Source organism: Trifolium pratense, linkage group LG7 (genome assembly GCF_020283565.1).
Source record: "Trifolium pratense cultivar HEN17-A07 linkage group LG7, ARS_RC_1.1, whole genome shotgun sequence".
Lineage (NCBI taxonomy): Eukaryota > Viridiplantae > Streptophyta > Magnoliopsida > Fabales > Fabaceae > Trifolium > Trifolium pratense.
Genome location: NC_060065.1, coordinates 8,882,084 through 8,901,515, shown reverse-complemented (window position 1 = coordinate 8,901,515; position 19,432 = coordinate 8,882,084). Strand labels below are relative to the sequence as shown.

The 19,432-nt window shown below is 32.9% G+C and overlaps 4 protein-coding genes across 4 annotated transcripts; all 4 read right to left on the bottom strand.

The window, feature by feature from the left end:
• Nucleotides 1–120: 120 nt before the first annotated feature.
• LOC123894788 (zinc finger CCCH domain-containing protein 29-like) lies at nt 121–14,027 on the bottom strand. Its single transcript, XM_045944861.1, has 2 exons — nt 13,986–14,027; nt 121–2,063 (listed from the first exon to the last, which is right to left on the bottom strand). The coding sequence occupies exon 2, from the start codon at nt 2,014–2,016 to the stop codon at nt 412–414; it is 1,605 nt and encodes a 534-aa protein (XP_045800817.1). The 5' UTR covers nt 2,017–2,063; nt 13,986–14,027; the 3' UTR covers nt 121–411.
• On the bottom strand, nt 4,848–6,375 carry LOC123894791 (60S acidic ribosomal protein P1-like). The gene is made up of 3 exons (XM_045944864.1): nt 6,215–6,375; nt 5,912–6,121; nt 4,848–5,098 (listed from the first exon to the last, which is right to left on the bottom strand). The coding sequence occupies exons 1-3, from the start codon at nt 6,281–6,283 to the stop codon at nt 5,045–5,047; spliced, it is 333 nt and encodes a 110-aa protein (XP_045800820.1). The 5' UTR covers nt 6,284–6,375; the 3' UTR covers nt 4,848–5,044.
• On the bottom strand, nt 12,160–14,068 carry LOC123894789 (zinc finger CCCH domain-containing protein 29-like). The gene has a single exon (XM_045944862.1). It carries the CDS (start codon nt 13,937–13,939, stop codon nt 12,347–12,349), a length of 1,593 nt encoding a protein of 530 aa, XP_045800818.1. The 5' UTR covers nt 13,940–14,068; the 3' UTR covers nt 12,160–12,346.
• Nucleotides 14,069–15,635: 1,567 nt separating this feature from the next.
• On the bottom strand, nt 15,636–17,219 carry LOC123895796. Its single transcript, XM_045946281.1, has 2 exons — nt 17,212–17,219; nt 15,636–16,044 (listed from the first exon to the last, which is right to left on the bottom strand). The coding sequence occupies exons 1-2, from the start codon at nt 17,217–17,219 to the stop codon at nt 15,636–15,638; spliced, it is 417 nt and encodes a 138-aa protein (XP_045802237.1).
• Nucleotides 17,220–19,432: the final 2,213 nt, after the last annotated feature.

Below are 19,432 nucleotides of genomic sequence, written 5' to 3'. Positions count from 1 at the left end.
TCAACAGAAAGGGCCTATGCCATGGATAGCCTAGCCAATGTGATTTGTAGTTATCACCCACGGTCACTAAGCACTAAGTAATAGTGGATAAGCATTGGAAGGAATTATTATTAAGACAAATTTATACAATAATAATTAAATTATTGTGCCCTTAGGAAAGGGGGAAATTAATACAATTGGAAAGATTCAGAATGTTGCTTTCAGCAAGTTTCTTCAACTATTTCCTTGAACCAGAAAAATATCTCCATGTTGTCCAATTCTTTGGACTAACCTGAACTTTTTTCTTAGTAACATCTCTCTTCCTATATCTAACTATATATATACTGTTATGTAATTTTGAATGCTAACAACATTTCAATTAATAAATAAATAGATAATAATGATACTTAGTAAGAATAATCAAGAGACACTTTATGCTACAATCTGCTCTGCGGCTGCCCATGGTGATAATGTTTGTTTATAGAGATCATAATGTTGCTTCTCAGTGCCAAACATCTCAGAACTCTCAGAAGAAACGTCTTTAACAAGCGAATGAACCCACGAGATATCCGGTTCAACATATTCTGGCTGCTGCGCCAAGGGTGAGGCAGCTACCCCATTATTTCTAGACCCAAAAGAAACAGATTTTTGGAACTTGTTCACACCATCCCATTGTTCAGAGTTCATCCTGCCATTGGGTTTGGAAGCACCAAAATGGTGTCTTGCCGCACCGCGATCCATAAAACTTTGGCTTCGTGTTGCAAAGGCTGAAGATCTTGAATTCATCATTGCTGCAGCCACAGCAGCTGGTGAATCAAATCCAGGTGGTGATGATTTTCTCACAGAAGAGGAAACAATGTTGTTGAATGGATAACTTGCTTGAACATTAATGTTCCTGTTTTGGTTCAACTGAAGCCTACTCATCGATTGAAATTGAGTAGGAGTTGAAGGTTGCATTGAAAGAATTTCTTCAATCAACTGCTGCTGCTGTTGTTGACTAGTAGCTCTTTCTATACCAAGAAGTGCCATTTCCTGATACAAATCCTTAGCACTCGAAGTATGTTTCAGCTGGTGGCTACGTGGAAGTTGCAATGAAGGTGGAGATTGATTGGTTTTATTCTGCCACAAGTTTCCACTCTTAGGAGATGAACCAGCTACCAAGGGAGACATGACTGGTGTTGAAACATTTGAAACTGGTAAGGATTCTTGTGAAGGCATTGCTGAACCGGTAGAAGCATACAACGGGCGCAACTCTTCAGGTTTATGTGCAAAGAAACACACTTTCCTAGAACACTTAAGCTCATCTTTACAAAGCCTTGTTCTATATTGTGAAGGATGAAGCAAAGACTCAAAGACACCATGTGAATACTCACAAGCATCTTTCTTCTGGCATGTCCCTTTGCGAAACTCGGGGCACGGAACACAACTATAAGGATACTTCCTTGGATCTCTCCTTCTAGCATTCTCCCCTGGATGAACGAATGGACACACAGTCCAATCATGAGAGTAACCCCTTGAACAAGTCTTCACCTTGAAACTATACATTCTAAACTCATCTGTTCCGAAAGCACCGCTATTTATATCAGGCAATGATATATCAACAGGATACTCTTTCTTCTCACTTTCTAATGATTCTTTTGAATTAAGAACTGAAAATTTCTGTTTAATTATCTCATCAAGACAATCAATATCTGCTCCAGCATCAACCAAGAGCTTAACAATCTCAAGAGTGGATTCAGAGCCACCGGAAACAGCACAATGTAACGCGGTGACATTTTCACAACCAATTGGCATGCTAACATCAACCATGTTTGATTGAATGATATATTTGACAACCCTTTTGCTTCCAAACAAAGAAGCAACCATAAGGGGTGTTCTCTTTTCATAACACATCTTCTTAGATCCTAATTTTCTACAATACCAAAATCCTGCTTCATTTACATCACAACCCTTTTCTTCCACTTCCCTTTTGAATGCTTCAATATCATCTGTTGCTGATAACTCAAGTAAAACTGAGTTTTGGATTTTGTTTTCCATGAGTGGATTTTGTGTTTAAGAGAGGAAAATTGAGAAGGTTTTGAGTGAGAATTGGAGGAAGTGTTGTGGTTTTTTATTGTGTGAGAAGGTTGTACTTGTAGTGGATATGACACAAAAAGAAGAACAAGAGAGGAAAGTGTTAGTTTTCTTCGTTGTTGTTTCTTAAATCCCACTCAATCATTGTTGACTCATACTTTTATCTGATCAAAGTCAATTATTCAAACTAGAGTTGGACCCACAAAGTGTTTCCTAATTATTGTTCCTTCATATTCCTACGTTGGTGTCTTTCAAGTTTCAATTCAATATGTTCGCACGCGCTCCTTGTTCTTGACTTGACTCTAGTATTGTACACGGGTAGTACTATAGTGGTAGACTGGTAGTAAATACTAGTACTAAATAGGATACTCTTGTTGTACCCAAAAAAAAAAAAAATAGATACTCTGGTTTAGAAATATTTTACGGGTGTTGGTAACATGTGATTTAAGGGCTCATTAAGGTTAAGGAGTATCATGTTGACTATAAAAAAATTGAATGCGCTATTTTTTAGGTAAATTTTTTATATTGAGTTTTTTAACATATAGTATGTCCTAAAAACATATATTATCTTTTTTCATAGTTTAAAACGTGTTTGATTCCGTCAAATTTGATTCATATAATAATATTAAGGTTAAATTGCATTTTTGGCCCCCCTAAGTTTCAGAAACTTGCGATTTTGATCCCCTATGTTTCAAAATAGCACTTCTGGCCCCTTATGTTTACCCCTTTTGCAAAAGGTCAATTTTGACCAAGTCAATGCTGACGTGACAAGTCACTTAAGTGACTCAGCTACCACGTCAGTTTTTTTTTTTCATCTAATAATTAAAATAAAAAATAATAAAAATAATAAAACGAGAGGAAGAAGCCATGTGATTCCACTCATTCAACCTAATCAACTTCATCTTGATCAACCTCAACCTTCATCAATCATCACCTCTCCCATTTTCATCTACATCTACTCTAATTCCACTCATGTCCTGCTCTCCAATTTTTTCCTTCTCTTCCATTGCAGCCGTGTTTTCATTAGCTTGTTTTAGTGTTGGTTGTAGGCTTATGCCATGTTTGTTTTGTTGCTAAAATTTTGCCAGCAATTGATTCAGGATATGGTTTGACTAGCATTAAAATTTGACAACTTATACTCTGTTTCATTTTTTTATTAACGAAATTTTTTGCCGTTAAAGAAAAAATGTAATTGTTTGTTAGCCACTACACCGACGGAACAGGTTCTTTGATCCCTCACCAAAGTTATTTGTCTCAGTCAGCTATACCTTTCATATTCCTCCTATAGTATAAACATATTTTTATGATTTTGTTTCCTATTCATTCACCTTTCACTTTCCATTCTTTATATCCTGCATTCATTCATAACATTTATTTATCTTCATTTGGTTTTTTCTTCTCTTTTCCCCCACAAAATTGGAGAGAAGGAAATCAGACGAGATGAAATATCCCGCATTCATTCATTCCTTTTGTTTTTTTCCTATTCCTTCCCCTTCCTCTCCTTTTTATTTTTTTATTTTAATTATTAGATAGGAAAAAAAAGAGCTGATGCGGCAGCCAAGTCACTTAAGTGATTTGCCACATCAGCGTTGATTTAGTCAAAATAAACTTTTTGCAAAAGGGGGTAAATATAGGGGGCCAAAAGTGCTATTTTGAAACATAGAGGACCAAAATCGCAACTTTCTAAAATTTAGGGGGCCAAAAGTGCAATTTAGCCTAATATTAAAAAGAGAATTTAAAACAAACAACTTCGTACTATCAGAAGTAAAATAACACTGAACAAAAAATAAATAAATTACGATGACGATTAATTAATAATTCACTAAATCTATTTATTCAAAAATTCATGACTTCGAGTAAAGGAATTTTTTGAGGTAATATAATTTTGAGTTAAATATATTTTAATATTTGTAAAATTGAATTTGTTGGGTTTTTTTTGTTTGCTTGTTCTTAGTGTGTACTTCTAATAGGTTAAATTGGTTTATACATGATGGCTTTAAAATTAGTTTTAGATCTAAAATTGGATTTGAATCAAAGGAAGAATAATCAAACATCATTGTTTTGAGTTTTGGATTTGAGATCGGAAGATGAGAAAGAATGGAAATGAGTTTTGATTAGTTAAAAAAAAAAAAAAAAACTTAAATCTCACATTGGTCCTGTATGTTCCCGTTTTTTTATTTTAGTCCCTGTATGTTTTGTTTTAAATTGTCCCTGCATCATGCTGATATGGCTGCATGTCTAATTCCTTTTGGTTTTCGTCCCTCCCCTCTGCTGATGTGGCTAACAGCATGATATGTAGCATGCTGATGTGGCTAACAGCATGATATGTAGCATGCTGACGTAGCAAATGAAGGACCAAAAAAAAAAAATATATATATATATGAGTTATGTTGAAGATGTTGATGAAGAATATAAGAAAGAAGATGAAAATTGCCACAATGTGCAGCAATAGAAGTTGGGAGAGAGAAAGTCAATATGATATTTGACTTGGTTTTTCCAAAGAAAAAAAGCACTTCTTTTCTTTATCATTCGGAAAGCTCAGTCCCACACTCTGGCTTAAATGATGGGAACAACCCCTGCACTCCGCCTTATTTTATTTAGAATAGTGTTTGATGCTAGAAACATTTTGGTTTAAATAAAACAGACAGAAAATACCACTTTAGTTGACGGAAATATACTTTAGGAGAAGGACCAAAACAAAACCTTAGTTAAAAGACTCAATGGGAACATTTATAATATAGGAGACCAAAGTAAAACTAAAAAATTAGTTAAAAGATAAACATCCCATTCATATGTAACAAGAAAATAAACATCTCATTCAGATATTCGATTGTCACAAATATATCAAAAAAATCCACCAAAATTCAACAATAAAAAGCGATAGTAAATTCTTAAAACTCAGATTAACAATTTATAAAACAAAACAAGTTTTGGATCCAGCCACTCCTTGATAAGAGTCCTAGTCAAACTAAGAGAAACTATAATTATAAACTTAATCAAACAGACTAAAGCCCATGTCATCGTCACTTTCTTCCTTAGCTTCTTCCTGCAAAGACATATGAAGTGCACTTAGTTCCGTGTACAACATAAATTTAAAAGCAGTAACCTAAATTTGTGCATTGGGGATAATGCACTACATCAAGCAAACTACAATAATTTATCAACTTTTAGAAAGAATGAAGTACCAAAGGAGTATATAATTATAATCATAAGAGTTATGCAAAAATGATAGATCAAATCTAGAATCACAATGAAACAAAACACATGATACTATATATTTAAAATATCACATTAAGGGCATAGTTCAACGTAGTAGTCAACAATGATAGTGAATGGTTGACCAAAACAACGGAGCAGAAAGGGTAGGCGGGTTGGTTTTAAGAGGATTGATATTGCCATTAAAAAAAAAAGCCGTTAACCTACCATTCATTGTGTAATCTTCTAAGTGGAAGAACAATTTTCTCTAATTAATATTCAAATGTTGATTGCAGCAAATGAAGGAAAATTATTTACATGGAAGTAATGAGAAATAAACCTATTTGCATGTTCTACAAAATGGTCAATATCAGACATCATTCAATACTTATAGAATTTCAAATCTTTTAAATACACCGTCATTTTATTCATGTAATACTCATTATATTCAAATTAACCATCTAAACATATTGAACCTTATAAATAAATACTGCGTACTATCTTAATGTGTCTTGGATATTCAAATTAATCACATCTTAACAGATTGTTCAATCAACTTTATACTAAATCCGTTTTCAATTTCAATATTATTTGGTAAATTTATCGATCAGTAAAATATCATAAAACAATAACATACAAAATAAAAAAGAACTAAAATTAGTACCTTCTTCTCCTCAACGGCAGGTGCGGCTGCTGCTGCGGCACCACCACCAGCAGCAGGTGCGGATGAGACAACAGCGGCACCACCGGCAGCGCCAGAGTTCAAAACGAGATCATCAACGTTCTTGCTCTGAGCAAGCTTAGCGAATAAGCTTGGCCAGTAGGATTCAACGGTGACATTAGCAGCCTTCAACAAAGTGCTGATTTTCTCCGCCTACAGAAACAATAAAAATGAAAATTGAGATCTATGAACACGAATTGAAGATTATCGAAAAGAAAAAGAATTGAAGAGAGAAAATAGACTAACGGTGATTGGGATTCCATCATCGTGGAGAATCAAAGTGGCGTAGATGCAGCCCAATTCGCCTGAACTCATTGTTGCTGGTGAATTGTGGTAATTGTGGAGGCACACGATTTAGGGTTTCCGAATGAATTCAGCTGCAAATTGTGTGTTTAGTTGTTTATATAGTGGTGTTTTATTAGATGCTAGGGTTTGATCTAGTTATTTGGGCTTCAAAAATCAATATGGGCCTTCAAAAATTAATATGGGCCAATGCTACATCAGCCACGCCTAATAAAACAAATAGCAATCATATAACAAGAAATAATTATCGCAAAGAACTTATATCAGTCGGTAGGAGATCACATTTTACATGTAGAAGTTAGAATTTGAATCTTAATCACTCCATTTATTGAAGAAGATGATTTCTTTAAAATTGGTTATGAGTCACCATATGAGCATAGGGATTTCAACGGGGCATAGAATGTGTGGAGATGTTTCCCCGCCCCTTGTCTCGTCTCCAAATTCGTTCTCCATCCCCGCTACGGGGAAATATTCTTCCCCATCGACACAGATCCTCACAGTACTCATAGAGATCTACGAATATCGAAAAATTAACAAAATTTCTATACTTTTTTTTATCAAAAGCATGACACTAATAACTTTTTTTTCTCCTTTTTCTAAAACAATATATGTATCTTGCGTCTTTAATTTTTTTTAAAATAAAAATATTTTTGGCATCAATAACAAAGAAAATAAAAGAGTAGATGGTGTGTACACTATGTATGTTCTTGGTTTTCTGACATATTAACTATTTTTTTTATAAAAAATAATTATAAAAAAACATCTAAAGTTATACTTCCTCGTTTTATTTAACTATCGATTTAGAATAGTTATACAAAATTAAGGAAGTGTATTTTTGCACCTTATCTTACTATTATATCCTAAATAATCCACCAATAAATTCTTATTTTTTTTTGCACACATTTTCTCTTTCCACTAAATTTAATAAATTATGTACAAAAAAAAAATTAATATGTTATGTACCAAAAAATATTAAAAAAAAAAACTTTAGTTTTTCAAATATATAGCATTAATTAGTTTTATTGAAAAAGATAAGAGTAATTGACAAATCATACCCTTAAAATATCAAATGGACAGTTAAATGGAAACACTAAATCCAACGTAAATGGACAATTAAAAAAAAGGAGGAAGTATAATTATAATTATATTATATATTACTAACGGTCAGACAGGGCGCATTTCGCGCATTTCGCGTCTGTCTGTGTGATCCATATTTTCTATTATGCAAACTTTTGTAAAAAAAAAAAAAAAGACATATGTTAGGGTGAGTTTGTTAATAAAAGATTTTTGCTGTTAAAAAAAAAGTCAACACCAAAATTTTTTGTATCCTCTTTATATGTAGATATAGATATATAACTTAAATAATATGGACGGGGTCAAGGAATCCGCAGTGGTGGATCCCCGCCCTAAAATGTTTTTGGGGAACTTTTTCATCCATCCCAATCCTATAGAAAAAAAATTCCCGACTTCGAAACTCCAAATGAATAATCTCCACGAAATTTTTTGTTAATAGATGCAAATTGACACTCATGCGCATGTCTTGAGCCTTATTTGTATATAAAACTTCCATCAGTTGTTACTGAAATTTATATATATTTTATATATTAATTTTTTATTAAGTACTGCACATTATATCCTGATTACAAAAAAAAAACATTACTGTTGTAACATCCACGGAATTATGGAATAATAAATTGATGAAAAATCTTATAAAAATAAATAAATAAATTGATGAAAATACTTGTAATTTATAGTCATCAAATTTTAATTCAGTCTATTCATATCTATTCACTTTGCTGATAGAGTTGAGTTTTGCATAATTGATTTTAGTTAAAAGTGAGTTGAGTGTGAATTGGTTTATGTTTGGATGCATCAACTAAAAGTGATTCTAAATATTTGATGTTGTTTGGATAATTTAATTTAAAATGACTTTTAGAAGTATAATTACCAATTTGGTTTTAATATATACTAACATGACCCATCTTTCATAATATTCCACCGGTTAAAATAATTTTTTAAAATAAAAACTAGAATTCTCTGGAACTTCTCATTTAATTAATAAAAAAAATAGAAAGTGATTAATTTTTTTTCATGAGAACACACCATCTGCTCTAAATTTCTTTTGCAAATATTCATCTCTCAATATTTCTGCAATGTTCGCCTCTTGCAAGATGTTTAATTCCATGGATGACATCAATTTTTCTTCTCTTTAATTCAATTTTTAGGTTGCCAAAATTTGTAATTTTTCATTTGTGTTTTTATTGTTGTTTGGTTGAAGCTTCCATGGGTGTTCACCATTCTTCCTCCCCCACTTTCTCTTTTACCAAATATGCAAATCTAAGGAGAGTGTGTTCCAAAGAATTAAAAAAAATTGAAGCTTGAGGAAAACAAAATATATTTGTCAAGTTGCAGGTGATGAGGTGAAAGAAGGAGGAAGGAAGCTTGATTTTATTGTTTATGGCTATTATTATTAAGGGCAATACAGGAATAAAGTGAAAATCTATAACTGTCATCCAACAGTACCCACATAATCAATTTGCTTTAACGTGGAAGCTAGAAATCCTGGCTTCACTTGGAATCGATTTTGGATGGTTAGAAGTGATTTTGCATCAAACACCCAAACACTTTACAAAAATGAAAAACCTGCGTTTGGCCCTTGTGAGGGACGGACTGGAGGGGGAGCGAGCAGGGGCTCCAACCCCTCCCTAAATATGTATACTATATGTTATATATATGTATATTATAATCTGTAAGTTGTTAAGTTGGGCATATGTGTATGTATATCCTATCAGTGAATGGAGAGAGTGAGTATTTTAGTTGTTGTCTTTTTGTGTACTAGTGGTTTAAATAGATGATCATTTAATGTTGGAAAATGCTAAACAGTGTCCCCGGGGCACTAGTTAAACATGTTAAAATAGAAATTCTGTCTCGAAATGCGTGCATTCAATGCCTCAAAAGTATAAAAAGTTGTCTTTTCAATATAAATTTTATTTTTTATTTCCTTTTTAGGTATGCTTAACAAGTGCCCCGGGGGCACTGTTTAGCATGACCATTTAATGTTTATGGGTTGCTAATGACACATCCTATTTCTTAGCTATTTCTTTTTATACAATATCTAATCTAATACTATATGTTTGTCTATTCTATTTTAGAGTTTTGCTAATAATAATGAATTTAAAGATAGAAATTTTGTATTGATAAGAGCATTTTTTTTATGTAATATTAAGAAATTGATTACACGATTTTTTAGTCAAAATTACCATATCCGACTTTTAACATGTTAGCATTTTCCTTTATTTTATCACAAAATTTTATTTTGTTTTAGGTGCTACAATGTTTGTAAAAAAAACTATAGTGATTTTATTTTATATGTATTGTTTGTTATTAAAAAAAACGGCTCATTCGACCACCCGTCTCATTGATTTCTAGATCCGTCCCTCCTTGTGAACGTGCTTTTGCCTGTCTCAACACGTAACCAAACATAGGCTTAAAAGTCACAGGTCACTCTTTTCACATCATGCTCAAAGTGTCACCTTTTCATTCACAGACTAAACATTTTATTACGGTTTCTACTACCATTACATTACATTGTCCATTACATTACAATTTTATGGAAAATGTGTCAATTCAAGGACATAAATATAATCATAAGCTCAGTTTATTACTGATAAATATAAGTATATGCAAGATATGATCATACATGTTTTTTTAGTTTTTATCTCTTTGACAACCCAATATATCGTGTCCAAATTCCTTACAATTTCCACATCTAATTGTGTTTGATTTTCTTTCTTGATTTACAAGTGCAAGAAGTTTTGAGAAATAATCACTTACTTTTTGATCTTCCTCCATCACCATAGATTCATATTAGCTTTCAAGAATATCCCAGGCCTCTTTAGACTTTGTAGATTTAGCAATCTTTTCAAAGTGTTGAGCATCACAGTTTTGTTGAATGTAGAACAAGGCTTTGCAATCTTTCTTCTTGTTCTCTTTGAATGCATTCCTCTGTTCATTTGTTGGATTCTCTACCAACTCATCATAACCATTTAGAACCACATCAAGACAATCTTGAGCTCCAAATAGTGATTTCATCAATGCATTCCACCTATCCCAGTTCTTTCCATCAAGAACCAGAATATTGGTTCCAAAACCATGAATATTCATCTTAATTCTTCAAGAAATCAATGCACACAATATCACTCAGTGTTTACAATTGATTTCCCTCACAAATTCACTCGTGTTTCCCTTGATTGAACCAAGCTCTTGATGCCAATTGTTGGCGCAGCAAAAGCATCAAGCACACACACACACAATGCACATAAGCTCGAGGCAAGCCTATGAGCATGAACACAGTTTTGCAGAAACTGTGATGAATGAAAAGGGAACTGTGTTCTTGGTTTGTAAGGAAGAAGATGATGTAAAACTAAGAAAGAAAATCAAATTTTATTCATCCACTAATGGGCCAAGTAAAAGTGTATATTACAAGTGATACACATAAGTGTATTTATATGAGTTACTTGAACTATAAGTAACTAATCACTAGGCCTAGAAACTAACTCCTAACTAACTTGGTAGATTAGTTAACTAACTAACTACCTTAAAGGACACAAACTAACTTCTTAACTAACTTTGAATTATCACAATCCATCAAAGTTACAAATCTCGAGGTTCCACATAGGTTTCAAGACCTGCAAGCTAAGCATCGCGGCCAGTACCTGATCCTTTTGTAATATTTGACAGAAATCGGTATGGATTAAAATCAGTTGCATCTTTTCCCCAATTGAAGCCATCCTTCTGTACCAATTGAACAGGCACAAGCACAACCACTACAGCTCCAGCAGGTATGTATGGTTACACTAGTTGAAAATATCACTTCTAACACAGGGAAGAACATTAATGAACAAGAAGGAAAATGTGTCAATCCAAGGACATCAATATAATCATAAGCTCAGTTTATGACTGATAAATATATAAGTATATGCAAGATATGATCATACATGTTTTTTTAGTTTTTATCTCTTTGACAACCCAATATATTGTGTCCAAATTCCTTACAATTTCCACATCTAATTGTGTTTGATTTTCTTGCATCCTAAGGACCACCTAGACCTTCAATCTCACTTCTCTTTCGATTAATTCTTGGTCGACCTGGAAGTCTCCTCAATACAGGAGGATCAATATTCCCATAACTGCCTCTATTTTTTATGTCTAACTCAGGCATGGGATGTATAATCTCATTATAACATAAGCAATAAACCACAGTATAACTTTCATAACTTTACAAGTTAATAAACCAAAGTATAATTGGATCAAAATGAAACCTAAAATAAACTTAAAAGATAAAAAATATAATTTAAACTTTTAAACTTTGCAATATGTAAGAGTCGGAATTTAAACTTAGACATTTTTACTTACTTATTATTATTATTTTTTTGGTCAAGTAGTCTAATGACTAGAAAATTTACGTTAAAGGTGAATAAGTGGAGTGTTACGAGTTCGAACCTGAGCTCTTGCACATATAGTGTGATGTCCCTACCAACAACTGAGCTAAGGTCACGTGAACTTTACTTATTTATTTTAGACACTAAAATTCTTGCTACTAAATTATTTTAAAAATATTACTTAAAACATAAATAAAAAAAAATTCTTTTCCATTTGTAAATTTTTATGGGTTGAGACTAAGTAGTACTACTATACTATAAGTATTACGCTAGTTTGAATACCACGTTGGTGAAATTATGAATGTGACCAATCAAGTAATTAAGTGAAACATTAATTAATGTTTGACAACTCATTCGCAGAATAGTTCGTGAAATTTTTGTCGCTAGATTCAGCATTTCCGATATCAAATTGAGAGTAGTTAAAAAAAAAAAAATTACAGAGTATAATTGGAAAAAATAATTAATATTGCATTAAAAATTGAAAAAGGTCATTCATTTTGATGACATTGTTTTTTTACAAATGGGTTACTCGTTGTGAGACGAAGGGAGTACCGATCAAAGACTTTGTCTATGTAATTTCCAGATGCTAACAACAATTCAATTAATAAATAAATAAATAGATAATAATGACGCTTTATGCTACAATCTGCTCTGCCCATGGTGATAACATTTGTTTATAGAGATCATAATGTTGCTTCTTAGAACCAAACATCTCAGAACTTTCAGAAGAAACGTCTTTAACAAGCGAATGAACCCACGAGATATCCGGTTCAGCATATTCTGGCAGGCGCGCCAAGGGTGGGGCAGCTACCCCATTATATCTCGACCCAAAAGAAACAGATTTTTGGAACTTGTTCACATCATCCCATTGTTCGGAGTTCATCCTGCCATTGGGTTTGGAAGCACCAAGATGGTGTCTTGCCGCACCGCGATCCATAAAACTTTGGCTTCGTGTTGCAAAGGCTGATGATCTTGAGTTCATCACTGCTGTAGCCACAGCAGCTGATGAGTTAAATCCAGATGGTGATGATTTTCTCATAGGAGAGGAAACAATGTTGTTGAATGGATAACTTGCTTGAATATTGTTCCTGTTTTGGTTCATCTGAAGCCTACTCATCGATTGAAATTGAGTAGGAGTTGAAGGTTGCATTGAAAGAATTTCTTCAATCAACTGCTGCTGCTGTTGACTAATAGCTCTTTCGATATCAAGAAGTGCCATTTCCTGATACAAATCCTTTGCACTCGAAGTATTTTTCTGCAGGTGGCTACGTGGAAGTTGCAATGAAGGTGGAGATTGATTGATTTTATTCTGCCACAAGTTTCCACTCTTAAGAGACGAACCAGCTTCCAAGGGAGACATAACTGGTGTTGAAACATTTGAAACCGGTAAGGATTCTTGTGAAGGCATTGCTGAACCGGTAGAAGCATACAACGGGCGCAACTCTTCAGGTCTATGTGCAAAGAAACACACTTTCCTAGAACACTTAAGCTCATCTTTACAAAGCCTTGTTCTGTATTGTGAAGGATGAAGTAAAGATTCGAAGACACCATGTGAATACTCACATGCATCTTTCTTCTGGCATGCCGCTTTGCGAAACTCGGGGCATGGAACACAACTATAAGGATACTTCCTTGGATCTCTCCTTCTAGCATTCTCCCCTGGATGAACAAATGGACACACAGTCCAATCATGAGAGTAACCCCTTGAACAAGTCTTCACCTTGAAACTATACATTCTAAACTCATCTGTTCCGAAAGCACCGCTATTTATATCAGGCAATGATATATCAACAGCATATTCTTTCTTCTCACCTCCTAATAATTCTTTCGAATTAGCCACCAATAATTTCTGCTTAATTATCTCATCAAGACAATCAGTATCAGCTCCAGCATCAACCAAGAGCTTAACAATCTCAAGAGTGGATTCAGAGCCACCGGAAACAGCACAATGTAACGCGGTGACATTTTCACAACCAATTGGCATGCTAACATCAACCATGTTTGATTGAATGATATATTTGACAACCCTTTTGCTTCCAAACAAAGAAGCAACCATAAGGGGTGTTCTCTTTTCATAACACATCTTCTTAGATCCTAATTTTCTACAATACCAAAATCCTGCTTCATTTACATCACAACCCTTTTCTTCCACTTCCCTTTTGAATGCTTGAATATCATCTGTTGCTGATAATTCAAGTAAAACTGAGGTTTGGAACTTGTTTTCCATAATTGAATATTTGTTTAAGAGAGGAAAATTGAGAATGTTTTGATTGTGAAGAAGGTGAGTGAGAAATGGAGAAAGTGTTGTGGGTTTTATATGACAAAAAGAAGAAGAACAAGAGAGGAAAGTGTGTGTTAGTTTTGTTCGTTGCTGTTTCTCAAATCCTATATACTTGGTCAGAGTCAAATATTCAACGCTAGAGTGGGACCCAACACGAAGTGTTTCTTCTAATCATTATTTGTTCGGACGCGGTGGTCTTTTACTTTTTCTTGACTTGACTCTTCTTGCACAATAGTACTACTAGTAGTAGTAGCAACTAATTAAAGTAATTGTACGAGTAGAAAGGAAAATAAATTATGTCTTCTAAATTTTTTAGATTAAAAATATGTTTTTGGTCCTTTAAAAATACTAAATTTTATTTTTAGTCCTCTAAAACTTTGGTCCTCTAAATTTCAGTTTTCAATTTGAGTCCCTATTTTTTTCTTCTTCAAGAGTTCGTATATCATATTCATAATGACTTTTTCTAAAAAAAAAATCATTATTAAGATCTTTTTTTTTTTTAATCAAAAGGTGGAAGCTAAGAGCTAACCACACCAAAATATTATATAAAGAGAGATAATAAAACAAGTACAAAAGGAGGGGGCCAAACCAAACTCCATTAAGCACGACAAATTCTAAAACTAGGCATTCCTAGTTTGTTCTTATCAAAACAGTCACTAATAAACAAAGAAGTATCATTCCAATACACAATGGAATTTAAGGACAAACCATGATTAGCCATAAGGTCAGCCACCTGATTTCCTTCTCTAAAAATATGAGTAACAATGCAATTTATTTGACTGATCATGAACAAAACATTTTTCCATCTATTCCTTAAAGCCCAAGAAACAGGTTTAGAAGGATTATTAAAAGTTGAAACTACAATGGTTGAATCTGATTCTAACCAAAGAGATCTCCAATTCTTCTGATAAGCAATTTCAATGGCTCTCATAGCACCACAAAGCTCAGCAAAAACAGAAGATGCAACACCTAAGGGCTCAGCAAATCCATAAATAAAATCAGCTTCATGATTCCTGAAAATATCACCACATGAAGCATTACCTGGATTTCCACAAGAAGCACCATCAATATTGCACTTTATCCAATTTAACAAAGGCGGCTGCCAGTAGATTTCTTTGATAACTGGAACTTTTGGGTGATGGATAGTAATTCTAAACATCTTCAAAAAGATAAAATCTTTGATAGCATTAGAAGAAAGTTTACTAGTATTGTTACCAGTCAAAGAAGTATCAACTATGATCATGGATATAGCAGATTTCCAAGATATAACCGCATTATTGTACCTTGCTTGATTTCTTACTAACCAGATGGTGTTCAACAAATTAATGATTGCCGCAGTCAAAGTGACTTTACACTGAGGAGACCAATTCAAATCACAAAGTTTCCATATGTCCTCCATTGATGTGAATTGCAAAACCAAGTTTAAGCACCTAGCAAGCCAAGACCAGAGTTTAATTGCAAATTCACACTCAAAGAAAATATGAAAAGAGGATTCCACATGATTATTACAAAGATTGCACATAGAGGGAATTGAACAACCTCTAAGCATGAGATTCTCATCCGTTGGCACCTTATCATGCATAAGTCTCCAGACCAAAAGAGATTTAGATGGAGGTATATCAGGACTCCAAATGATTTTTGCCTAATGCAAGTCCTGATACTGTTGCATTTTAAATTGATAAGCTTCCTTGAGCTCCAAATCCCCAGAATCAGTATGTTTCCATAAGAGTTTGTCTTGAGATTGATCCATGGGGATTATAACTTGATGAACAATTGAAGTAAGATTGTCGAACGCCTGAGATAACTGAGGTGGAATATTCCATTGACCATTTAAGATGTAATCACTCACTATAGAGGAAAGCAATTGACTAGTTTGAAATGGAATATTGAACTGATCAGCTAAAGGTGCTCCACACCAATTATCATTCCAAAAATTGATCTCCTCCCCATTGTCAAGAAGCCAAATAGTGTTTTCCATAATCACCGCAAATTCATCCTTTATACTGCTCCATATAGAGGAGAAGATGTGATGCTGAATAGTCTTTCCTTTTCTGAAAACATTATTAAGATCTTATAATACCATTAGTCCAATTAATTAATTGAGGATCGAACATACGATCTCTAACATACTACCTAAATTTCTCACCACTAGACTAAATCTAATGGCTTCAATTCTTTAATCTTTAATTTTTGTTAATTTTTCTGTGATTTTAAATTAATGATTAAATTGTTAAATTAAATATTAAATAGTTAATCTAATGATATTTTAAAGTTTTAATAAAGATATATGTTAAAAAAAATCATTTATAACATGATAGGTGAATTTTTGAAAAAAGTAGGAACTAAAATTTATAACTTAAAATTTAGAGGGACCAAAATTTAAGGAAAATTTTTAGAGGACTAAAAATGAAATTTTGTATATTTAAAAGGATTAAAAATATATTAAACCTAAAATTATATTATATATTTGTGCATAATTTATTTACTCTGAAAAATTAATGTAGAAAATCCCAAAACAAATATACATATTTAATTTAGGATATAGTAATTTTTATAGAAAGAAATTAGTATTTTTTTATTATATGTAAATTGTTTAGTTTGTAGTCCAAATTGGGTGACAGATAAGTCGAAACATTTTCCTGAAATCACTATACTATAGTTTTTTGCTAATTGCTTAAATGTGTGACGCTAGCAGTGCTCTTGCTGAGTTTGCAATCACCCCTTTTTATTGACTCACAAAATACATTTTCTTATGGCGTCAGAAAACTACAACTTTGACGCGTAGACTCATTTTTCACTCTTATACTAGTACTAGGCAAACCATTCCGTGACTCGGACTCAAATATTTTATGCAACCAACTTGTAAGCACTTTTTTGCTGAGCCAAACAGGTCATGATAAGAGCACTCAGGGAAAACCAAATGGTATAGAAATATAGATGCTTGATCAGTTGATTTTGGAGGATGAACAATGAGAATGGAAATTATAACGAGGTTGAGGTTGATGATAATTGATTTTGTTTTTGTGGAGGAGGATGATAATAGAATTTTTTTTATGAAGTAGTTTAGTGGCTAGAAATTTCATCCTTAAGATGGATAAATGGGATGACTGGAGTTCGAACTCCGACCCCTTGCATATATAATGCAATGTCCCTGCCAAATAAGCTATAAATTCACGGGACATATGATAATATAATGTTAATTAATTAATAAAGCATACTTCGACATTGTAGTGTATTTAAATCATTTTAACATTGTGGTGTATCTCCGAGCGGAAGCTATGGGTTTAAGAGTAGCTTTGATTGGCTAGGTAAGATGGAAGTATATGATGTATCAATTTTAGATGGTAAATTTGGGGTGGTAAAGGGGCTCTCACCCCTCCCTCCGCCCCTTTAATATATTTAGTTGAATTGAGGTTTATTTGTTTTTAAATAAGCCTGTAACTCAACGAGAAATTTCCTTACTTGTTCAACTTCTAATGAATCAAGATAACCATTCGTTCCGGTATAAATAGTTATTATCTGTTCTTCCACAGTTAGAGGAGCTGATTGGGATTGTTTAAGCAACTCGCGCAATCGTTGACCTCTTGCCAATTGATTTTGCGTAGCTTTATCGAGATCAGAAGAGTTGCATTCATATTATATATAAAAGATGTGATTAGTCAAATGGTAGCTACCAGAGACATTATTGGAGTGATCGGGGTTCAAAACCACGAATTCCACATTTCTTCACATTTAAATGTGTGAATCTCAGCCACTAGGCTACTTGACAAAAAAGATTTATTTATAAAACAATTTTACACAAACAAATTAAATTATTAAAAATATAAGAAAAAAACTATATTACAATTAATAAAAATAATATGCTTCATGATACAGAAGGGGTGTGCTCAGTGGGTGGAGATTGGGCTTTCATCGCGTGGAACTTCAATTCGATTCCATGAGGGTTGTTAATATGCTTCATGATACAGAAGGGGTGTGCTTAGTAGGGTGGAGTATATTTCGCAAGATTAAACGATTTTTGCAAGTGAAGTGGATGTCTATATTTGTCATATTTATCGTGAAACGAATATGTGTGCAGATGTTCTAGCACATGTAGGTTGTGATTTGGGGTCTTATGTGATATTTCATGAGTCGTGTCTGACTCAAGTTAGTTCCTTACTTAGTGTTACTGTTGATGCTATTGGAACTAGTATTTCCAGACTAGTTAGTTTGTAGTTCTATTCCTTTAGACTCCGCCCCTCCATTTTATAAAAAAAAAATGGCTATAAATTTTTTTGGGTCAACCTATATATATAATAACAATAATAATAAAAGTTTCGAAGAAAAAAAAGGAAGATAAAATAAAACATTGACGCAAAAATTGAGACTATTTATTGGCCTATTAACCTTTTTAAAACTAGGTCTAAATGTTCTTTTTAGAAACCTTCACATAAAATAAAATTTTAAACAGACTAGATCAGATTTTTAAAAAGGTTGAATCAGATTTTTAAGTAATTAATGTATTTACGACTTACGATCCAAAAAAGAGTAATTAATGTGTTTGGTCTACATTAGACTAACTACATTAATTATTCAATAAATCTAAATTTTTTACTTATATTTAAAACCAAATGAGTATTTTGAAACTAAACGTGGCTTATCAAAATGTAGCAATGCGCATAGACCGTCATAATAAAATAAAGGGTTAAATATGTTTTTCGTCCTATAAAATTAGTGAATTTTGGTTTTTATCCCTATAAAAAAAAGTATATGTTTTCATCCCAAAAATTTCTTTATTTTTAGTCTCTAATGGCCAATTATGTTCATTTTAATGTCAATGTTATGACATTTTTATGTTCAAGATATGTCTATATATTATGTTAAATTTATATAAGTCCATATTATGTTCAAAATATGTCAAAACATGTCAAAATTTTGTTCATCGAGGACTAAAAACAAAACTGAAAATTTTTTGTGGATGAAAAGATATGATTTTTTAGGAACGAAAACCAAAATTCACTAATTTTATAGGAACGAAAAATATATTTTACTCTAAAATAAACAAGACCGATGAAAACAATTTCTAAGTAGTAAATGCATCCTTACTATTGACAACAGTAAACATGTTCGGATTTTAAAATCCAAACATACCCAATGCGCAAGAAGAAAAAAAATAGCAATGGAAACTATAGATCAGAAATGTGTACCTTGCTTAGATGTTCAAAACTTAACAAATGAGAGGGATTAAATGTTGTTTTTGGGTGTGTGTAAAAAAAAATGTTGTTTTTGGGTAAAATGGAGGATTGTAGGTTGAGTTTTAAGGGATTTTAGATTTTTTTAATTTTTGAGAGGTTTTGAAAACAAAAATGAACAAGTGGAGAGGAAGAGGATAGGTTTGAATTATGAGAAATACTTTTTGTAGACACAATTACAAATCATTTTTGTTTAGGCACACTTACA

What these genes read in the sequence shown, in the direction of transcription:
- LOC123894791 (XM_045944864.1), bottom strand. Translation starts at nt 6,283, where the DNA reads ATGAGTTCAGGCGAATTGGGCTGCATCTACGCCACTTTGATTCTCCAC. An exon ending in ATGATGGAATCCCAATCACC is followed by an intron (nt 6,122 to 6,214) that starts GTTAGTCTATTT and finishes TTGTTTCTGTAG; the next exon opens with GCGGAGAAAATCAGCACTTT. An exon ending in CTGCCGTTGAGGAGAAGAAG is followed by an intron (nt 5,099 to 5,911) that starts GTACTAATTTTA and finishes ATGTCTTTGCAG; the next exon opens with GAAGAAGCTAAGGAAGAAAG.
- LOC123894788 (XM_045944861.1), bottom strand. Translation starts at nt 2,016, where the DNA reads ATGGAAAACAAAATCCAAAACTCAGTTTTACTTGAGTTATCAGCAACA.
- LOC123894789 (XM_045944862.1), bottom strand. Translation starts at nt 13,939, where the DNA reads ATGGAAAACAAGTTCCAAACCTCAGTTTTACTTGAATTATCAGCAACA.